We start from the raw sequence: 18,385 nt of genomic DNA, 5'->3' as shown, positions 1-18,385 counted from the left end.
GATCTTCTCACACTAGCGAGAGCGAGACATGGTGAGAGTGTGGATCGATAGAGCTACCTCCTGATTTGGATGATCTCCTGTTACGATGCCAGGTATTTTGGTCCGCGCTGGTAGCGTTTCGATTGGTCGCAGCATCCCTGAAAGGTAGCGGAAGGAGCGAGAGACATGATACTCACTCCGCTCGCCATCTTTCCTCTCGTATGATAAGCGCATGTGATAAGCGCCCAATAAGAGAGAGGAGCGTTAGATCTTCTCACACTAGCGAGAGCGAGACATGGTGAGAGTGTGGATCGATAGAGCTACCTCCTGATTTGGATGATCTCCTGTTACGATGCCTGGTATTTTGGCCCACGCTGGTAGCGTTTTGATTGGTCGCAGCATCCCTGAAAGGTAGCGGAAGGAGCGAGAGAACGGATACTCACTCCGCTCGTCATCTTTCCTCTCATATGATAAGCGCATGTGATAAGAGAGAGTAAGCTATTGATCTTCTCACACTAGCGAGAGCGAGACATGGTGAGAGTGTGGATCGATAGAGCTACCTCCTGATTTGGATGATCTCCTGTTACGATGCCTGGTATTTTGGCCCACGCTGGTAGCGTTTTGATTGGTCGCAGCATCCCTGAAAGGTAGCGGAAGGAGCGAGAGAACGGATACTCACTCCGCTCGTCATCTTTCCTCTCGTATGATAAGCGCATGTGATAAGCGCCCAATAAGAGAGAGGAGCGTTAGATCTTCTCACACTAGCGAGAGCGAGTGTGGATCGATAGAGCTACCTCCTGATTTGGATGATCTCCTGTTACGATGCCAGGTATTTTGGTCCGCGCTGGTAGCGTTTCGATTGGTCGCAGCATCCCTGAAAGGTAGCGGAAGGAGCGAGAGACATGATACTCACTCCGCTCGTCATCTTTCCTCTCGTATGATAAGCACATGTGATAAGCGCCCAATACGAGAGAGGAGCGTTAGATCTTCTCACACTAGTGAGAGCGAGACATGGTGAGAGTGTGGATCGATAGAGCTACCTCCTGATTTGGATGATCTCCTGTTACGATGCCAGGTATTTTGGTCCGCGCTGGTAGCGTTTCAATTGGTCGCAGCATCCTTCAAAGGTAGCGGAAGGAGCGAGAGACATGATACTCACTCCGCTCGTCATCTTTCCTCTCGTATGATAAGCACATGTGATAAGCGCCCAATACGAGAGAGGAGCGTTAGATCTTCTCACACTAGTGAGAGCGAGACATGGTGAGAGTGTGGATCGATAGAGCTACCTCCTGATTTGGATGATCTCCTGTTACGATGCCAGGTATTTTGGTCCGCGCTGGTAGCGTTTTGATTGGTCGCAGCATCCCTGAAAGGTAGCGGAAGGAGCGAGAGAACGGATACTCACTCCGCTCGTCATCTTTCCTTTCGTATGATAAGCGCATGTGATAAGAGAGAGTAAGCTATTGATCTTTTTACACTAGCGAGAGAGCGAGACATGGTGAGAGTGTGGATCGATAGAGCTACCTCCTGATTTGGATGATCTCCTGTTACGATGCCAGGTATTTTGGTCCGCGCTGGTAGCGTTTCAATTGGTCGCAGCATCCTTCAAAGGTAGCGGAAGGAGCGAGAGACATGATACTCACTCCGCTCGTCATCTTTCCTTTCGTATGATAAGCGCATGTGATAAGCGCATGTGATAAGAGAGAGGAGCGTTAGATCTTCTCACACTAGCGAGAGCGAGACATGGTGAGAGTGTGGATCGATAGAGCTACCTCCTGATTTGGATGATCTCCTGTTACGATGCCAGGTATTTTGGTCCGCGCTGGTAGCGTTTTGATTGGTCGCAGCATCCCTGAAAGGTAGCGGAAGGAGCGAGAGAACGGATACTCACTCCGCTCGTCATCTTTCCTTTCGTATGATAAGCGCATGTGATAAGAGAGAGTAAGCTATTGATCTTTTTACACTAGCGAGAGAGCGAGACATGGTGAGAGTGTGGATCGATAGAGCTACCTCCTGATTTGGATGATCTCCTGTTACGATGCCAGGTATTTTGGTCCGCGCTGGTAGCGTTTCGATTGGTCGCAGCATCCCTGAAAGGTAGCGGAAGGAGCGAGAGAACGGATACTCACTCCGCTCGTCATCTTTCCTCTCGTATGTTAAGCGCATGTGATAAGCGCCCAATAAGAGAGAGGAGCGTTAGATCTTCTCACACTAGTGAGAGCGAGACATGGTGAGAGTGTGGATCGATAGAGCTACCTCCTGATTTGGATGATCTTCTGTTACGATGCCTGGTATTTTGATCCGCACTGGTAGCGTTTCGATTGGTCGCAGCATCCCTGAAAGGTAGCGGAAGGAGCGAGAGAACGGATACTCACTCCGCTCGCCATCTTTCCTCCTATAATGAAATACGATTCTTATAGTAATGAGTATTGCAAACGGCGCTGAGGATCCGACCATCAAAACTTTTTTGAATTAGTCTGCTGTATGGGAATTTTTTTCCTTAAATAAAATATTATATAATTTTATCTTGTTTCTTTTAAAAATTTGCAAATGTAGCACTATAAAATTTAAAAAAAAAAGAAAAATCACAAAGCATCTGATTTTGGTCAATAAAATATCCTATTGGAATGGTGTTACATAAATGACGCCTTAATATTTAAGGGTTTATTGAGCAATTTCTGCCAGTACGAGCCGTATTGCGTGCAACTGTTCGAGCATGCAAGTTGCTCAATCCGTAACCATACAACGCCATCTAGTGGATAATTCGGAAAGCTTGTCAGGTTGTTCAAAACGTCTTGTGTGTTGAAAAAAGAAATCGGATTTTCTGTTCAATTTTACTAACAATCTATTTGAAGTGATTTGAAATTTCTTTCCTTATTTTCTTTCTAAAAATGAACGATCAAATCAAGCAACACCGTACAATTATTATTTTTTATCGCTGTTTACCATTTTATTCCATTCGTTTCTTTGCTGCTCCATTTACTCGTTTTTGTTTGGTTTTATCCTTTTATAATTCCTTTTTATTTGCGCAGTGATCTCCTCGTGCAGTTGTGTACTCAAGAAGCCCCCGAGAGCTGTGCGCCCTAAGTCCCGTTTTTATTCCTGTCCAGCTGTTGCCTTTTCTTTTGTTTTATCTTTTATGTCTCAATTATTGTGTTTATTCATGTGTTTTTTCAGAGCAGAAGTGAAATTTTACTTTCCACCATAACCTCTTTCCTTCCACTAATATACGTTTTGCTGCTTTTGGTTTGTTAAATTTACGATTAAATGTACATGTACTGTAGAACGGCTGGACAGATGACATTGTTGTTGGTGGAGGGGAAGAAATGTGTCTTCTTACTAAACATGGTGGTGGTGGTGGTGTACTAACACAAACACACACACACACACACTCACACATGCACTGACAGACACCACTACTAATACAACATGCACAATGGTTTTTGTTTCGTTTGTTTAATCGTTTTAATTGTAATTCTTCATCATCAGCTCGTGTGTTGTTTTGTCGTGTGTAGTAGTATAGTAATGTTTGCGTTTACACTTTAACTTAGCATTTAATTTCATTATTCGTTTATCGTTTTTTTATATATATTTGAAACAGGACTAGATTACTTGTTTATGTTTTTCCCTTCAATTTTTCCATTCTTTTTCCCTCTTTTTTACCTTCCCCACAATCTACTCTGCTATCAATCATTCAATTTTTTATTGTTTTTTTTTTTGTTATCGTTTCCCTTTTTCCCTTGTTTTCGTCTAGATCTTGTGTTTTTTTTCTCCTTCCTATTTTTTGGTCAATCAATTTCCTTAGCGTCAATTGGTCATTATTTCTTTTTGTCCATATCCATCTTATCCGATAGTTTCACGCCCCCGAATGGTAAAAGTACCCAAACTAAGAAGACAACACACACACACGCACATGTGTCTTATATTTCAATCTCCCCTATCCCCCCCCTCGGAATAAAGGGGGGAGAGCAAATGGGAAACGGACACCGATCTTAACCGTCGTCTTTCTTGTTAAATATATCATTTAGGGAAAGAGGGCAGGTATAGTTATAGTAGTAGTAATAGTAGTAATAGTAATATTTGCATAGATATTATGTATATATGTATAGTACACAAAATTACACAATGGGAATGGAGAAGGAGAACAAGAGCAAAGAAGGACATCGCTTCTTCCATTTCTTCCTTACACGCTTCTCATTATCCCAATCCATACCTACACACACAGACACACCATCAGACAGTAGTTGTCTTGTTGTACATCGAAATGTAAAAGCTTTTCCCCAATTACACACACAAACACAAAATCGGGACCCTCTCTCTTAACAGTCCTCTCATCAAATCTTTCCGTTCCTTTAAATTGTTGCTTTGTTCACTTTTGCGCTTCTTTAACCTTCCTTTGTTACTCTTCCTTCTCTACACAAAGGACATTTGTTTTCTTCTTCGCCACTCGTTGTTGTGGCTGCTCTGGACACTTAGTAATTGTACCTCGAATTTTTCTGTTAGTTAAATGTTTGTTGTTGTTTTTTTTTTTTTTAGTATGTATGTGTGTTTGATGAATATATGTCGTTTTTTTTTAGCAGAAGCAGCACAAGAGATGATAAAGCATGTTGGCGAGAGTACAGAGACAGCGCAAATGTGATTGAGAGGAAAGCAGAGGAAAAACAAAGCGCCTACTATGCATCGTCTTTCACTGTCACTCTCTCCTTCTCTCTCTTTCATTTTCGTTCCCTTAACTACGAAACAAAATGGCACCGAGTTGCTTGGATGAGAAAACATGCTTTTCAGCATGTTTTTTCTCTCTCTCTCTCTCTTGTTTTTATCATTTTAGTCGATGATTCTTGTTTGTTAGCTACTGTCCCTCTCTCTCTATTAATCTTTCTTTTTTAATTTGTCTTCTCTTTTAGCAAGTTCTTTTTCTTCCGTTGTATGAATGATGATTGTATGTTTGGAGAGTTTTACTATCAATTAGCGGGTAGAAGAGGGTAGGTTATACACTTTTTTTAGTACAGAGTAAATAGCTATTATTCTTTTCCTTTTTTTTCTTCTTCTTCTTCTTCTTCTTCTTTGTTAGTTATCGACGGGGGACGTTTTGTGTTGCAGTGAGAAGTGTTGTTTTGTGTACTATTTCCATTTGTTTTATGCTTCTTTTTGTTTAATTAGTTTTGCTCTTTGCTAATAAACATACATACATACACACACACACATACATAAAAACGATGCGAACGAACGAACGAACACACATATAGAACGCGCAACAAGTGGGAGGGTAAGGGGTGGGGCGTGCCGAGGGAGAGGGTATTGTACTCGGGGAAAACATTAGAATGATTTCATTTGTATACTCTTGTTTTCTCCTCTTTTTGCTCTTCGCTCTTGTAATGAATCCATTTTCTGTTCTATCTTGCCTGTTTTGCTTGAATTATTGTTTTATATCCTTGTGCATGTTTTTCTTCTTCTTCTTATACTTCTTCTTGTTCTTCTTCTTTTTCTTACTCTTCTCAAAGACAAAAAAGGAATGATCCGGCGCACTCGCTACCGGTGCTTGCCTGTTTAACAAATCTAAAAAGGAACTAGAGGGAGATTTCATGATTGATGAGGATGATAACGGGGGCCATCTTTTGCATCTTTTTTTCTTCTTTTGGAGCTAAGTTTGCAATATGCGGTATGTAACACGGTGTATTTGTAACGCACGGTGTAACTCCTCCGGTAACGCAGGGAGCTACGATCACTACCAAACAACATTAACAGCAACAACACACGACACACAGTGGAGACACGTGTGTTATTTGGAAATAAGAGAATTACATATTTAAATTACAACAGAATGTGAAAAACAATACAATAACAAATGAATTCCCTTACGCTCCTCCTCATCCCTTTTCTTCATTCGTTTTCTACAGCTCCTCTACTTGCGTGCTTTCTAAATACAAATTAATTGGAATCCTTCTCACCTTTTTAACCTCACTTTTTGAATCGATTTTATATAACTTTTTTTCCTTGCATTTCCTTGCCTTCAAACAACACTTCTTAGCTGGATGAGCGTGTTTGTGTACAACAAGAAAACACTCAAAAGTGGATTGCTGACAAAATTCCTCCTCTCTTGCTTTCCCTCCTTGGTTGCTACTAACTCACACACACACACGCACACTCACACACGATGATCTTTGTTCTAATCTAATATTTACACTGTTCAAACCAGTTGGGAAAAAAGGAGGAAACAATTTAAAATACAAACAAAACGATTCTAAACAAAACAAAAAAACACGTAATAATAATAAAGGTGTGCTGCGCTGTTAACTGATGTCGATCAGTGCGGACGTGTTGGTAGTGATCGTGCTGATCCTTGCCGTGAGTGACTGCACCGTGAGTTCGTCTGATGCGTCTCCCTCCCGCCCGGTTGTACTAAGCTGCTGCTCCGGCTGCTTTAGACCTCCGTCGACCGGCCATAGTTCCCGCCCGTGGCCGTGCTGTTGCTGCTGCTGCTGCTGTTCGGGCCACCACCACCAGTAGCGCTGCTGCTGCTGCTGCTGGCCACGGCCATGGCGCTAGAGACTCCCGCACTGGCTGCCAGTGCCAGTGCCGCTACCGTAGCGGCATCTTCGGTACGGGAGGGTTTCCGCTCGCGCCGGTGGATAGCACCACTCTGTGTGCTGAGGCTGTTGTTCGGGTTGCCGATACTGGTAGTGCTCGTACCGCCGACCATCGCCATACCGTTGTTGTTCATCGCTGAAGCTGCCTGATGTTGCTGCAGTACTCCTGTCGTAGGTTGCCCACCAGGGTGGTGATGCAGCTGCTGCTGCTGGGAGGATCCCGGTTGACCCACCGAAACGATCACTCCGCCGCCAGTGGTGCTGCTTTGGCCAACCACCGGATGATGATGCTGCTGCTGCTGCTGCGAGTGGTGGTGCTGTTGATGGTGATGAATTTGCTGATGATAGATGGCACCCATGAGGGCAGCGGGATGCTGCCCGGCATGCATAATTATCTGACCGGAGGTGTTGCTGTGAGGCAGCATTCGTACTTTGATATCGCTACGTGAGCCAGTGCTTGCGGAGGTGGATTGAAATGAGATCGACATTCCACTATCTAATGAGCCGACGCTGCCGCGCCGTTGCGGCTTTTCATTGCCAACTAAAGGATACATTTAACAAACAAAAAAGAGCAGTCCCGGAAGGGGTGTGCGTTCGAAGAGCACAAACATTCGTAGGACGGAAAAGGAGGGAGGATTTTGGAAAGTAGATCAAAAAGTGAGGAAGAAGAACAAGAAAAAGGAAACATAAAGAGAAAGAGCGCAACGGAAAATGCAAATACATAAAGAAAAACACATCGAAAGGATAATGGACATGTGGGGGAGGGTTAAATTTTGGTTTTTTTTTCGCCCGATCGGGATACAGAGTGAAGAACATCGGGGGTAAAACGGGCAAAGAGAGAGAGAGAGAGAGAGAGAGAGAGAGAGAGAGAGAGAGAGAGAAAGGAGGGCATTTTTAAATTTTTGTATTTTGTAATTTTTGTCAACCGCCAGAAGAAGAGAGTTTGCACGTACAAAAGAGAGAGAGAAAGAGAAAAAAGAAAAAAAAAACAGCGCTGTGGTGAGATGATTCTTGCAATATGGAATAACGATGAATGGTGTGATGATCATGATGATGATCATAATGATCATGATGATGATGATGGTCTCCCTTTTACGTAGGGGAAAAATGGATGGAGGTGGTGATGGTATGATGAGGTAGCAGATTAAATTGGAACTGAAGATGGGGTGGTGGTGGGTTTGGTGGGATGTTTGGAACGATTTCGAGCTTCCCTGAGCGTGTTAGATTTCAAGGACTCAGAGAGTAATATTACACACACACAGAGCTTGTTAGGGATACAACAAACGTTAACAAATTCCCTCTCTTTTTTTGGGTTAGTCCTACGAAATATAAAAAAACAACACGCACTGTTGTCCCGAGAGCGCACGAGTTACAAAAACTACACCATGAGAAGCACAGAGGTTGATGGGAATGTGTTAAAACAATGATTCCCCCACACTAAACCGATCTTCTACTTACACGCAACTGCACGCAGCTCCTACTCTCTTCATGTCGTTGCAAAAAGGGACACTCCAAGGAGTTAAATATCACAAGAAAAACGTTTCGTTTGTTCGTAAGGCTCTTCTCTTCTATTTCAGCAGGGGGGAAAAACGCCGTCTTACAATTCTTTTCCTTCCTTAAAGGTATTCTATTTTTGGCACTTTATTCTTTAACGACTAACAAATCTAACGGGGTTCATCTCCTCATTTACCCCATTTTACGCGCGTGTGTGTACAATAAACTTCCTCTATTAACGCGCCCTATCACTTAGGAGGTAAGAAAACAACGTCGTTTTCCCTGATATATCACAATAAGAGAAAGGGGCTACTTCTTGCTGGTATTAAAAAAAACGGTGGAATGTAGCTGTTTCTCTCTTTTTTACTTAAAAAAACTACTTTTAACTGTACGCTCTTCTGCTTATAGATTGGTAGGGGCAGTGCTGCAAAATGTCACTGTCATACAATGACATACATACAAATCTGACTGAAACAAAATCCATGTCAGCGTCACGTACTCAAATTGTGATAATCAGAGGTGATACTCAGAACGATTGGTGTGACCAAAGCATGTTCCGTGACATTTTTGCGACCATCGCTTGGTCAGTCACTATGTCATGACTTTTTTTTTGTGTTATCAAATCTGCAAATGTCACTGCAAATGTCATAGTCATGACAAATTCCAGCTGAAACAAAATCATATCAACGTCACGAGCTCTACTGTGATGACCAGAGGTGAGATTCAAACAGTTGTTGCGACAATCACATGCTTGGTGACATTTTGTTTAGCAACCAACTCTTTGTCACTCACTTCATCATGACATTTCATCGGTCGGTTATCATCACGATAGACATGGAAGATATGCGGTGTGTGCGAGTGGTTTCAAGTAACCAAATTGGCATGCTTTCTCGCTCTGTTTGACCCGACAGACCATTATACTAGACAGAGCGAGAAAGAATGACCATTTTATTGCTTGGGACCACACGCCAAGCATATTCCAAAAAAGTCGTGATTATCACCGACAAAACATGTCGTGAAGAGTTGGGTGCCAAACAAAAAGATCACCAAGCGTGTGATTGATCTGCCAATTGTTTGAGTCTCACCTCTGATCATCTCAGTTGTGACGGCATTAAGCTCAGCTTGTCAGTCAGAGTATCGCGTTGGAATTAAGCATTCGCATGTCGCGTTCGGCATGCCATGACGCACTTTCATTGAGTATCAGCAATGACCATCAAGCTACCACAGAAAAGTTCATTGTTTTCGTTAGTGAACATCTCGTGATGCTCATGACATTTTGCAGCTTTGGGTAGGAGTAACCGAAGAGCAAAAGGAAAAGCAATTAAAAAGCTAAGCCAGCCACATTCACCCAAAATCTAATTATCTAAGGAACTCTTTAAGGTAACAGCACGATAACGCATACAGAAAAACAAAACAGGCGTGTTCGAGGCGTGTTTTGGTGTGCCTTCACAGGTGCCTCTTACGTACGAAAAAGCGTGATCCTATAACTTACAAAGAAGCTGCACAAAACAACGCCACAAAAAAGGAAGAAATGCAAAAAATCTTACAGCTTGCAGGGGGTGTTTTGTATAAAAATTAAAAAGAGAAGAAGCTGAAGCGCCGAAGTTGCGTTTTTCTGTGCGAGGTTGCCTGCGACTACTGCTCTACACTCTCTGTGGAAAGCTTTTACTCTCTTCAGCCAGGAGCGTGTATAAGTACGATATTTTCTGTGCTCGTTGTAAGGTGCCATTGGTTTGAGGAGAGGAATAGAGTGTGTGTGATTGTGTCTTTTGTAAAGGACACACTGGCAGGACAGGTGTGGTGTGCATTCTGCAATTGCAAGCTGCAGGATCCATTCCGATGGAATGCGAGTTACAAAAGGATCGGGAGGAGGAAACGGGGCTGTTTGGTGAGGTTGGTTGGTAGGTGGTATCCGGAAGACCATTTTTGCATTTTTTTTTTTAGAATGACTTACATTGTTCGTGCATATCGAGCAGCGAGTTGCTGAGAGCGCTACGCTTCAGCTGCGCCTCGCTGTGTGTGTGGGCCAGCCCGCACTCGTTGGGCGATACGCCACCGACACTGCCCGGCACCAGTCCGCCCGGGACGCCCGCACCCGGATACGGCCCGGCGCAAACCTCCACGTCCGCGACGCCACTGTCCCGGTTCTCGCTGTTCGTGGTGCGCGTGCCGCCGCGGGCCGACTTTTGCCGCTCCAGCTCCGCCTCGATGCGCAGCGTTTCCATCTCGTCCATCTCGCTGATCGATTCGCGCAGATCCTCGGCGAACTTGCAGCGGTCGTGCTCGTTGCGAGCGTTGAACGTTACCAGCACCTTGCCGTCCACCTTCTGCGATAGTCGAATGCAGAACTGATAATCTAAAAAAAAAATACACAGAAATTAGTAATAAAATCAGAAAAAGAAAAAAAACGATATTGTGATCCTGCACACCAACTTACTCGGTACATCCAGCAGCGTAACGACCATTCCGCACAGCGTGTAGCTGTTGCGGAACGTGTACGTCACCGACGACTTCTTCTTGCTAAAGATCTTGGTGATCACGAGCAGATCGTTGAACAGGAACACCTCGCGCTGGTGCACGCCCGGCCGCTCCTTCTTGTTGATGTCCGGTATCTCGTACAGCCGGCAGTAGCAGACGAGCCGGCGGTGCGGCAGCGCCAGGTTCGGCTTCTTGCCCACGATCGTCGCCTGCACCTTCATCACCTGCGTCACGTGGTCCGATCCCGGCTTGAACTCGTTCGCCTTCACCCGCTCGTAGATGCCGTTCAGCATGTCCCGATCGATGTCGTGACAGTCGTCGATGCCGCGCAGATTCTTCACAAAATCGTCGCACCGCATGCGCCGCTCCGGCTTCAGATTGGGCGTGTGCAGATCGGTGTTGAGCATGATGATGGCGAACGCCAGCACAAACACCGTATCGTGCGAGCGGAGCCGCGCCACAATGTCACTGTTGCACTGGCAGTACCGGGCCGAGAATACCTCCATCAGCCGCTCGATCTTTTGCGCCTCGCCCGGCATGCGGAAGTAGCCCTGGAATTTGCGCAGCGCCACGTCCACCTGCATGCCGGACAGATCCAGCTCGCCGGCGAAGCAGTCCAGCACGGCCATGTTGAACTGGTTCTGCAGATTGCCCAGATACTCGCCGATCATCTGGCGCGAGAGGCCCTTGCGCGTGATCAGGAACCGGGCCACGCCCTGGGGCGTATTCTCCAGGAAGCCCTTGCGTATGAGATAGGTGATGCCGCGCTCGGGCTTCTTGTTGAACAGGTTCAGCCCGACCCGGTACTGGCGCTTGCGGATCGTTTCCGACACCTTGTACGAGGTGGGCGTGTGCACGATCTGGTCGTGCTGCTCCATCATCGAGTACTGGGCGGCGCTGGTGTGCGAGCTCAGGCACTCGCTCTCGATGCTGGTGATCGTCACGTTGGCACTGCTTCCGCCTCCCGTCGATACACCGCTAGCAGCGGTGGCCGTTGCCGTGGCTGTCGCCACTGTCGAGTGGATGGAGCGTCCGGCAGCGCCACCAACGACTGTTGTACCGTCGGTCGCACTCAGCAGCATGTGATCGGGCGATTGGGCCGGCAGCAGCGTGATGCTGCCGCTCTGGCTACTGCCCGGACCCTTCCGCTTCCACTGGGGCGAGCTGGAACGGTCCGACGAACCGCCACCACCCCCACCTATCATCTCAATACCAACCCCAGCAGCCGAGGCGGAAGAATCACTGCCCGACGACTGCACCGAGCTGAGGCTTCCATTTTCGGCCGTCTTGCACAGTCCGTTGGGGCGCAGCGAGCGACTTGGCGTGTGCTGCTGCCCACCCGGCCCGGTAATACTGCTCGTCCGCTTCGGCACCTCCGGCGGCACCTTGCGACCGCCGGCGCTGGACGTGCTGCCGCTGCTGCCGCCCGAGCTGCCGATGCCGATACCGCGCGGGCGCATGTAGATCTGGGCGGCGGTGTAGTGCGGCGTGTACGGACTTTGGTGCGTGCTGGCCGTCTGCGAGTTCCAGGACAGGTTCATCGACGAGACGGTCGAGTCGAGCTGGGAGCCGCTGCTAGCGCCGCTCACATTCAAATCCTGCGATCCATACTGGCTTTGGTACTGTTGCTGCTGGTGCTGCTGGTGCGGGTGCGGGTGATGATGCATCACCACCGCGTGGGACTGGGCGGACACGGCCGGGGTGTAGCCGTACCCGGCCAGCTGGGCCTGCTGCTGGTGAAGAATATTTACATGCGGATGGGAGTACTGCTGCTGCTGCTGCTGCTGCTGCTGCTGGGCTGTGGCGGCACCCGTTACGAGCTGGGTCGGGCTTTGGCTCCAGGAGGTGATCGGGACGGGAGCGGGTGATGCGGTACCGGACTGACTGCGCGGGATGGGGCTCGAATCGAGACGGCGCTCGCGCAGCGACATCGACCGGACGGGCGTCACGCGATGGTGCAGCGTGCCCGGTGGTGTCGCGGAGATGCTACGAGATCAGTTTGGGAAAAGGTTCATTAGAAAAGACGGCGTTCTTTGTTTCGCAGCAAATATAGATCGAAACAAGAGAAGGAATACTTACGTCGCACAGACACGCTGCTGGCCGACCATCGTACCGTCCTCGGTGGCGTAAATCTGTCCATCCTCCAGGGCCGTCGCCGGCTGCAGATGGTGGTGCATCATGTCCAAGTCGCTCTGTTGCTGCTGCTGCTGCGACTGCTGCTGCTGCTGCACCCGACGGCTCATGCGCTTCTCCGCCTTGGCCATCGCCGTGATCGAGGCGAACTTCTTCACCATCGTGTAGTGGCGGAAGGCGCGCTGAATCGTCAGGGCCGCGTTTCGTGCCTTCACACCGCCGTACTTGCGCTCCAACAGTTCGATCTGCTTGTCCAGCAGGTCCTGCGACAGCTCATACCTGGGGACGGAGCGAGGATGCAAAAGAAGAGTATTAAAACACTTGTCCAAGGCACGACACACAAGACCCCGCGTCGTGTGCGTTTGGTTTGGGGCTGTGAGCCGTAGTAATTAAGCTCATGATGTGTCGGGCGTGCTAAGGGGACCCTTTTTCATCGTCATATCTCATAGATGTGTGTCGTCTCTCGCCCAACACACAAACACACACAAACACACGCTTATTACCCCTTTTAAAGAGCAGATGCTGCCACAACGACGACCACTACACTAGGCCGGCCACAAAAAGGGTGTCTAAATTTAGACACTTTAAATCCCATTTTCCCGTCCTTTGCCGGAGACGGCGACATTATGCTGCTGCTACACCGATCGTCAGCCTTAACGATCGCGATCACCTGTCAGACACACACGCGGGCGCATATTTCGAAAAATTATGGCCAGTACGATGACACTCGAGAGACACTCTACGCCACAGCCATGAAAGGGAAAAGAAATCTTAAGGAAAGTCTGGGGGAGAGTGAGTGGCTGGATATTATATCTCGCCCCGTTTTAGACCTTCTTCCACACACAGACACACTTCCTGGATTCTCGGGACGTGTGTGTGTTCGGAGGGCAAAAGAGTGGTTGGCAACGACACACACACACACACACACACACACACACACACACACACACACACACACACACACACACACACACACACACACACACAACACGTCGTCCATCATTACCATTTGCGCTGTCCGAAAAATGTTTTGCTCGGTTTTTCATCTTTTGGCGTCCGTGTCTGTGCCATCCTGCGCTCCTTCCTCTTCTTCATAATTGACATTTGGAAAAATTAATTAACACCGGCTTCCCCCCCCATCGTTCCCGGCGCGTGTGGAAAGATGTGGAAATGGTTCAATAAACCAGCAAGCGAAAAGGCAAACCAACCGCGTGGTTGGGGGTTTTCCTTGGGGCGAGCACAGGAAGAGGAGCAGTTAGTTGGTTTGGATTAATTTCTTTTTCGCACTACCGGACCGGTATCATATGTTTTGCGTGTGGGTATAGGTAGGTAACGAGCTGTGAATTTTCGCCTATAAATAACGGGGTTTGGGGCCGGATTAGCGGAACAACGAGTGAATGGATGATCGCCGGGAGGGGGTGTTTTTATTGAATTTTTACTCCGCGCTCACTTCACTTATTCGATTTTTCTCTTCAGTTACTGTTGTGAGTTAGAGGAGGAGGCCGCTTTATCCTTTCCCCCAGTGTCGTGGAAGAGTGACGAAGAGAGTGAACTTGGGTTTTTTTTTTGCTTTCTCGATTTGCCTTTTCTCCCATCAATCTTAGTGGAGGTGTGATCGTAAATAATTCTGCACTGGAGGCAAGCTAGAAGACGACACACCAGCGAATATGCTCTGCGCTTGTCTGGCAGATTCTTTGTATTGGGTGGTGCCCCACTGAATTATCGGTTTCAGGAGAACACAACAATTTTGGTTGGAGAATTACGGTGAAAAGAACCTTAGAATGGGAAGTTCTGAGAAAAATGTTCTTAATCCCGCGTACGACCTTAAGCAGATGTAGAGATTCTGTTTTGGCGCACACACTCGTCCCTTAATTAGCGATGGGGGGGGGGGGAGGGTGGGGTGTCAATGTGCAAAAGTCAGCGTATGACATTTTGCCAGTAAAATGGGATTTGTTGGGGTGGTGGATGATTTGAACGACGGCAATGATTGTCTCCCCCCCCCCCCAGAAGGAAGAGGTGACCTTTAGATACACTTGTTTTGTTGCAGCTCAATTTTTTTTGGAAAACAGTACGGCATTGAGTGTAATTTCTAGAATCTTCTACTCATACCCTAATTTAGAACAACAAAAAACATGTTAGATATTTCTCAGAAAAGATATCCTAATGTTTAGAAACTCGATCTGGTCGTGCTGTGCGCTTCCGCTACAGCAAACACGGCTTAGGAGATACTAATCCCAGGGCCATGTACATTTTAATTTCGGAAGCCTCTAAAGTTTCCTTCACGCTCACCCAGATAACGATGACAACAACATACATCACGCCCAAGCCCTCTTACCCTACCTCTGCCGCACTTAATTTTACAGATGGTAATTCCCGCGACAGAACACAATTGAGAAACTGGAGCTGGAACTAGTCCAAAAAGGCAGACAACACACGGTGTTAGAGTCGTGTGGGCGCGCGCTCACACACAAGTTATCGCTATCATGTTCCCATATCTAATAGTTCCCTTGGGACGGGGGAAGAAGGCACAACTACCGAAAAGCGGGGACGATCTTCCCTCCACGGTGCCAGAGGGTTTGGGGGTGGAGTGACATTCATAAACAGATGACACATCGTCGACGGGTGTGTGTGTGTGTAAGTAATTTAATAGCACAAAACCCACCGGACGAATGTACACCTTGAAGGCGCAGACCCGTCTTTATGTGTCATCCTTGATACGGTTTTGTGGATGTGGAGGAGGAGAATGGAGACACGCGAGAGCGCCACCTTCAGAATTCGTTGACCCTTCAATTTGAACCGTGTTATTAGGAGCGCGTTTCACAACAGAGCACCACCACACCACAACCATGTACTAAATAAACGATAGAGAGATCTCGCGGCGTGCGATGTGCCATATATTCACCAAACGACGCAACGGCCCCTAACACTATCTTCACGATCTAAATCGTCCATACAGACACACACACACAAGAGAGCAAACCCTTCGGCGCAACGAAGCCACAGGCACGCCGGAATCTGTGTGTGCGAGCGCTCGGGACGCGATATGGATAATTTACGTGACACAGAAACACACACGCGACTAGAATATACTACTACACATTCTCACACACCCCTTGTGCTCGCGCGAGAGAACATCGTTTAATTACCATACGAATTTTATCTCCAACGTACGAACGCCGCCTTGTGGCAGTGATGCTGCTGCCGCTGATCTCTGTGCCATCATGGCGGTGGAGCTGCTAGAACAAAGCGTCAACGCTTTGTTGTTACGATCGTGCGGCAGCGTGGTGGTGGATGATTCCGGGATGGTGAGCGGATATTCGCCCGATTTGGCGCGCAGCTGCAGGCGACGCCGACGCCGCACGATCGCCGCCATCGTGTTGTCATCGTGACGCTTCACGGCGGCCATTACCACGTCCTCTAGACGCGTCGTGGAGCGTGATCGTGGCACACTACTAAGACTACTACTACTACTATTACTGCTAGCGACACTATTTCTGACAGGGACGCGACTCAAACGATCGTCGGGCGGTTCCGTCAGTGGCGTTGGAGGTTGCAGTGAAGGTAGCCGAGTGTACTGCTGTGACAAGAACGTGATCTCCGGCGAGAGCAGTAGTGATGGCGACCCGCCATCCTCTTCGATGGCCACCTCCCGACACTTACAGCAGCACGAGCACACACAATCGCACGAAAGACTATCATCATCGTCACTTCCACCGGTTGAGGTGACACTTGCGATCGAACGCCCACCAGCGTCCAGCTCTACACCGATCCCACTGTCGGCACAGTCGGGCGAAAGGGAGAGCAGGGTCGTCGTACCATCCTCATCACCTTCTTCATCGACCACTACTTCTGGCGAAGAGGTGGTGCTAGTTGGTGGCAGCAATTGTTGGAGGGGCTGCTGCCCTTCGCTGCCGCACATCCTCATGCTCGCTGTGGCTAACCTAGAGACCAGACGCCGCTAGGTGACAACGACCAGCACCGAAACAATGCGCGTCGGAGCCCTAGTTGACAGCCAACTGGAACCGCAACAACCTAGCCTCACACTGTGGCCCGTGTCCAACGGACCGGCAGTAAATTGTTTCCTCTTTTCTCGCGCTGCGCTTTCGATTTCGCCGTTGACGCATTGTTTTTGGGTGGGACGGGGATGGCGCAGGCAACGTTGCCGTCGCGCGTTTCCGGCCTTCCGAATTTCCGCTCGCAAAAGTAACGCACAGTACACACACACACACACACTCTCTAGGTTATGTTATATCTTTTTTTCTCGATTAAGCCTTTGTTACACTTTTACGCCCGTTTTCGCACAACACACATACAGTGGTAATGATTCTTTCTGCGCACACATTTTCCAATTTTCCCTCTACCAGTGGTAGGGGTGAGAGCAGGTGACAACACTACTGCCGGTCAACACCTACAACGGCATTCCTCACCGTTAGCAGTGCACGGAGACGCACGTGTGACACTGTGGAAAGACACACAATTAATGGCAGCTCGCGGGCAACGCCAGTGCTGTGGAACTGCTAGGCCGCCCGCGTACACAACACGACCCAGGAGTGTTTCGATGGATTCACACCCAGCACACGATAATGCACACCACAGAAGAGAGGGATTGAAAGAGAGAGCGAGAGCGAGAGACCTGTGTAACCTGACACCTCTTTCTGGATCTAAATTTCAAGGTCCAACGATCCTTCTTCTTCCACCAATCGATCTTCGGAGACGCTTTGTCCCTGCCTAAAAGGACACCTTCGTTTTCCTCAGAAACACCAACATCGATCGAATGCCATGAACTCCCGCCGGTTGAAATCCATGTCACTTCCGTAAAGGCACGTTACGCATGTTCCGGTTTTCTCTCCCTCTATTTCATTCGTCCACCACTTTGTCCATTTGGTCACGTCCGGCAGACACGCAGCCTGCCGGAGATATCTCTAATTAGGGCAGGTCCTCTATTTCTTAACGGCACCACAAAACACACCACGAACAGGTTACGCTAGCGAGAGCACAATGTGACCGGCGTATGGGGACGACTCTCCGGTTGCTCCAGAAAAGCTAGCTTTATCGAAGACTAACACAACACACACACAGACGGTTGGCAAACAAATTGGCAAACGCTCGGGAGGTTTCGATAAGGGTTTGTGACTCCCTTTTATCTCTCCAGAGGTGTGGAGATGATAAGCCTTCCCCAAACACAAAAAAGTTTGGAAACTTCTCGATATTTGGACTATAGTTTTTATGTTAAAGAATGCCCTCACACGAACGAGATACAGAGTGGGGCAGTGAATGTTCCCCGCATGTGCCGTGGTGCATTAGATTTCTACAGATAAACCGCTGGAGGAGGATGACTCACTGATCACAGATGTTTTATTTATCGAGTATACGCGGCGAGCGCATCGTATCTGCTGGCGTTCGAGAAATGAGAGAGCTTACGAATTCAATGTCAACAGAGTGACGGAGACGAGAGTGAGTGGAAACGTGCGCTCGAGGACGCAAATAATTACATCGCGAACAGGGGGGATATATCAGGTGGAATTTTGCGCGACTCGAAATAGACAAAGATCAATCGATATTTTGCCCAGTGCTGCGCTTATCGGGTGTGTGTTCGAGGTTGATAAGATATGTAAGGTTTGGCCACTCTGTAGCGGCGAGCAAACGTGCTGAAGTGGATTTCATATGCGGAATGTTGTAGAGAGAGAGAAAAAAAGCAAACGATAAGACATTGG

General features: G+C 47.9%; 1 protein-coding gene across 10 annotated transcripts in view; it reads right to left on the bottom strand.

The window, feature by feature from the left end:
* Positions 1–3,747: 3,747 nt before the first annotated feature.
* Positions 3,748–18,385, bottom strand: part of LOC120902967 (IQ motif and SEC7 domain-containing protein 2) — a 192,718-nt gene continuing 178,080 nt past the window's right edge. For 6 of the 10 annotated variants that reach the window (XM_040312088.1, XM_040312089.1, XM_040312096.1 and 3 more), the window contains 4 exons: positions 12,618–12,950; positions 10,498–12,524; positions 10,015–10,416; positions 3,748–7,107 (listed from right to left, as the gene is read on the bottom strand). In XM_040312088.1, the coding sequence (XP_040168022.1) occupies positions 6,401–7,107; positions 10,015–10,416; positions 10,498–12,524; positions 12,618–12,950 (3,469 nt within the window). In that variant the 3' untranslated portion in view covers positions 3,748–6,400. Of the gene's footprint in view, positions 7,108–10,014; positions 10,417–10,497; positions 12,525–12,617; positions 12,951–15,817; positions 17,777–18,385 lie in introns of those variants that run through there. The other 4 variants (XM_040312092.1, XM_040312093.1, XM_040312097.1 and 1 more) reach the window with 4 other exon arrangements.

Source organism: Anopheles arabiensis, chromosome 3, assembly GCF_016920715.1.
Source record: "Anopheles arabiensis isolate DONGOLA chromosome 3, AaraD3, whole genome shotgun sequence".
Classification (NCBI taxonomy): domain Eukaryota; kingdom Metazoa; phylum Arthropoda; class Insecta; order Diptera; family Culicidae; genus Anopheles; species Anopheles arabiensis.
Note: the sequence above shows the minus strand (reverse complement) of the source record. Positions and strands in the feature narration are given on the sequence as shown.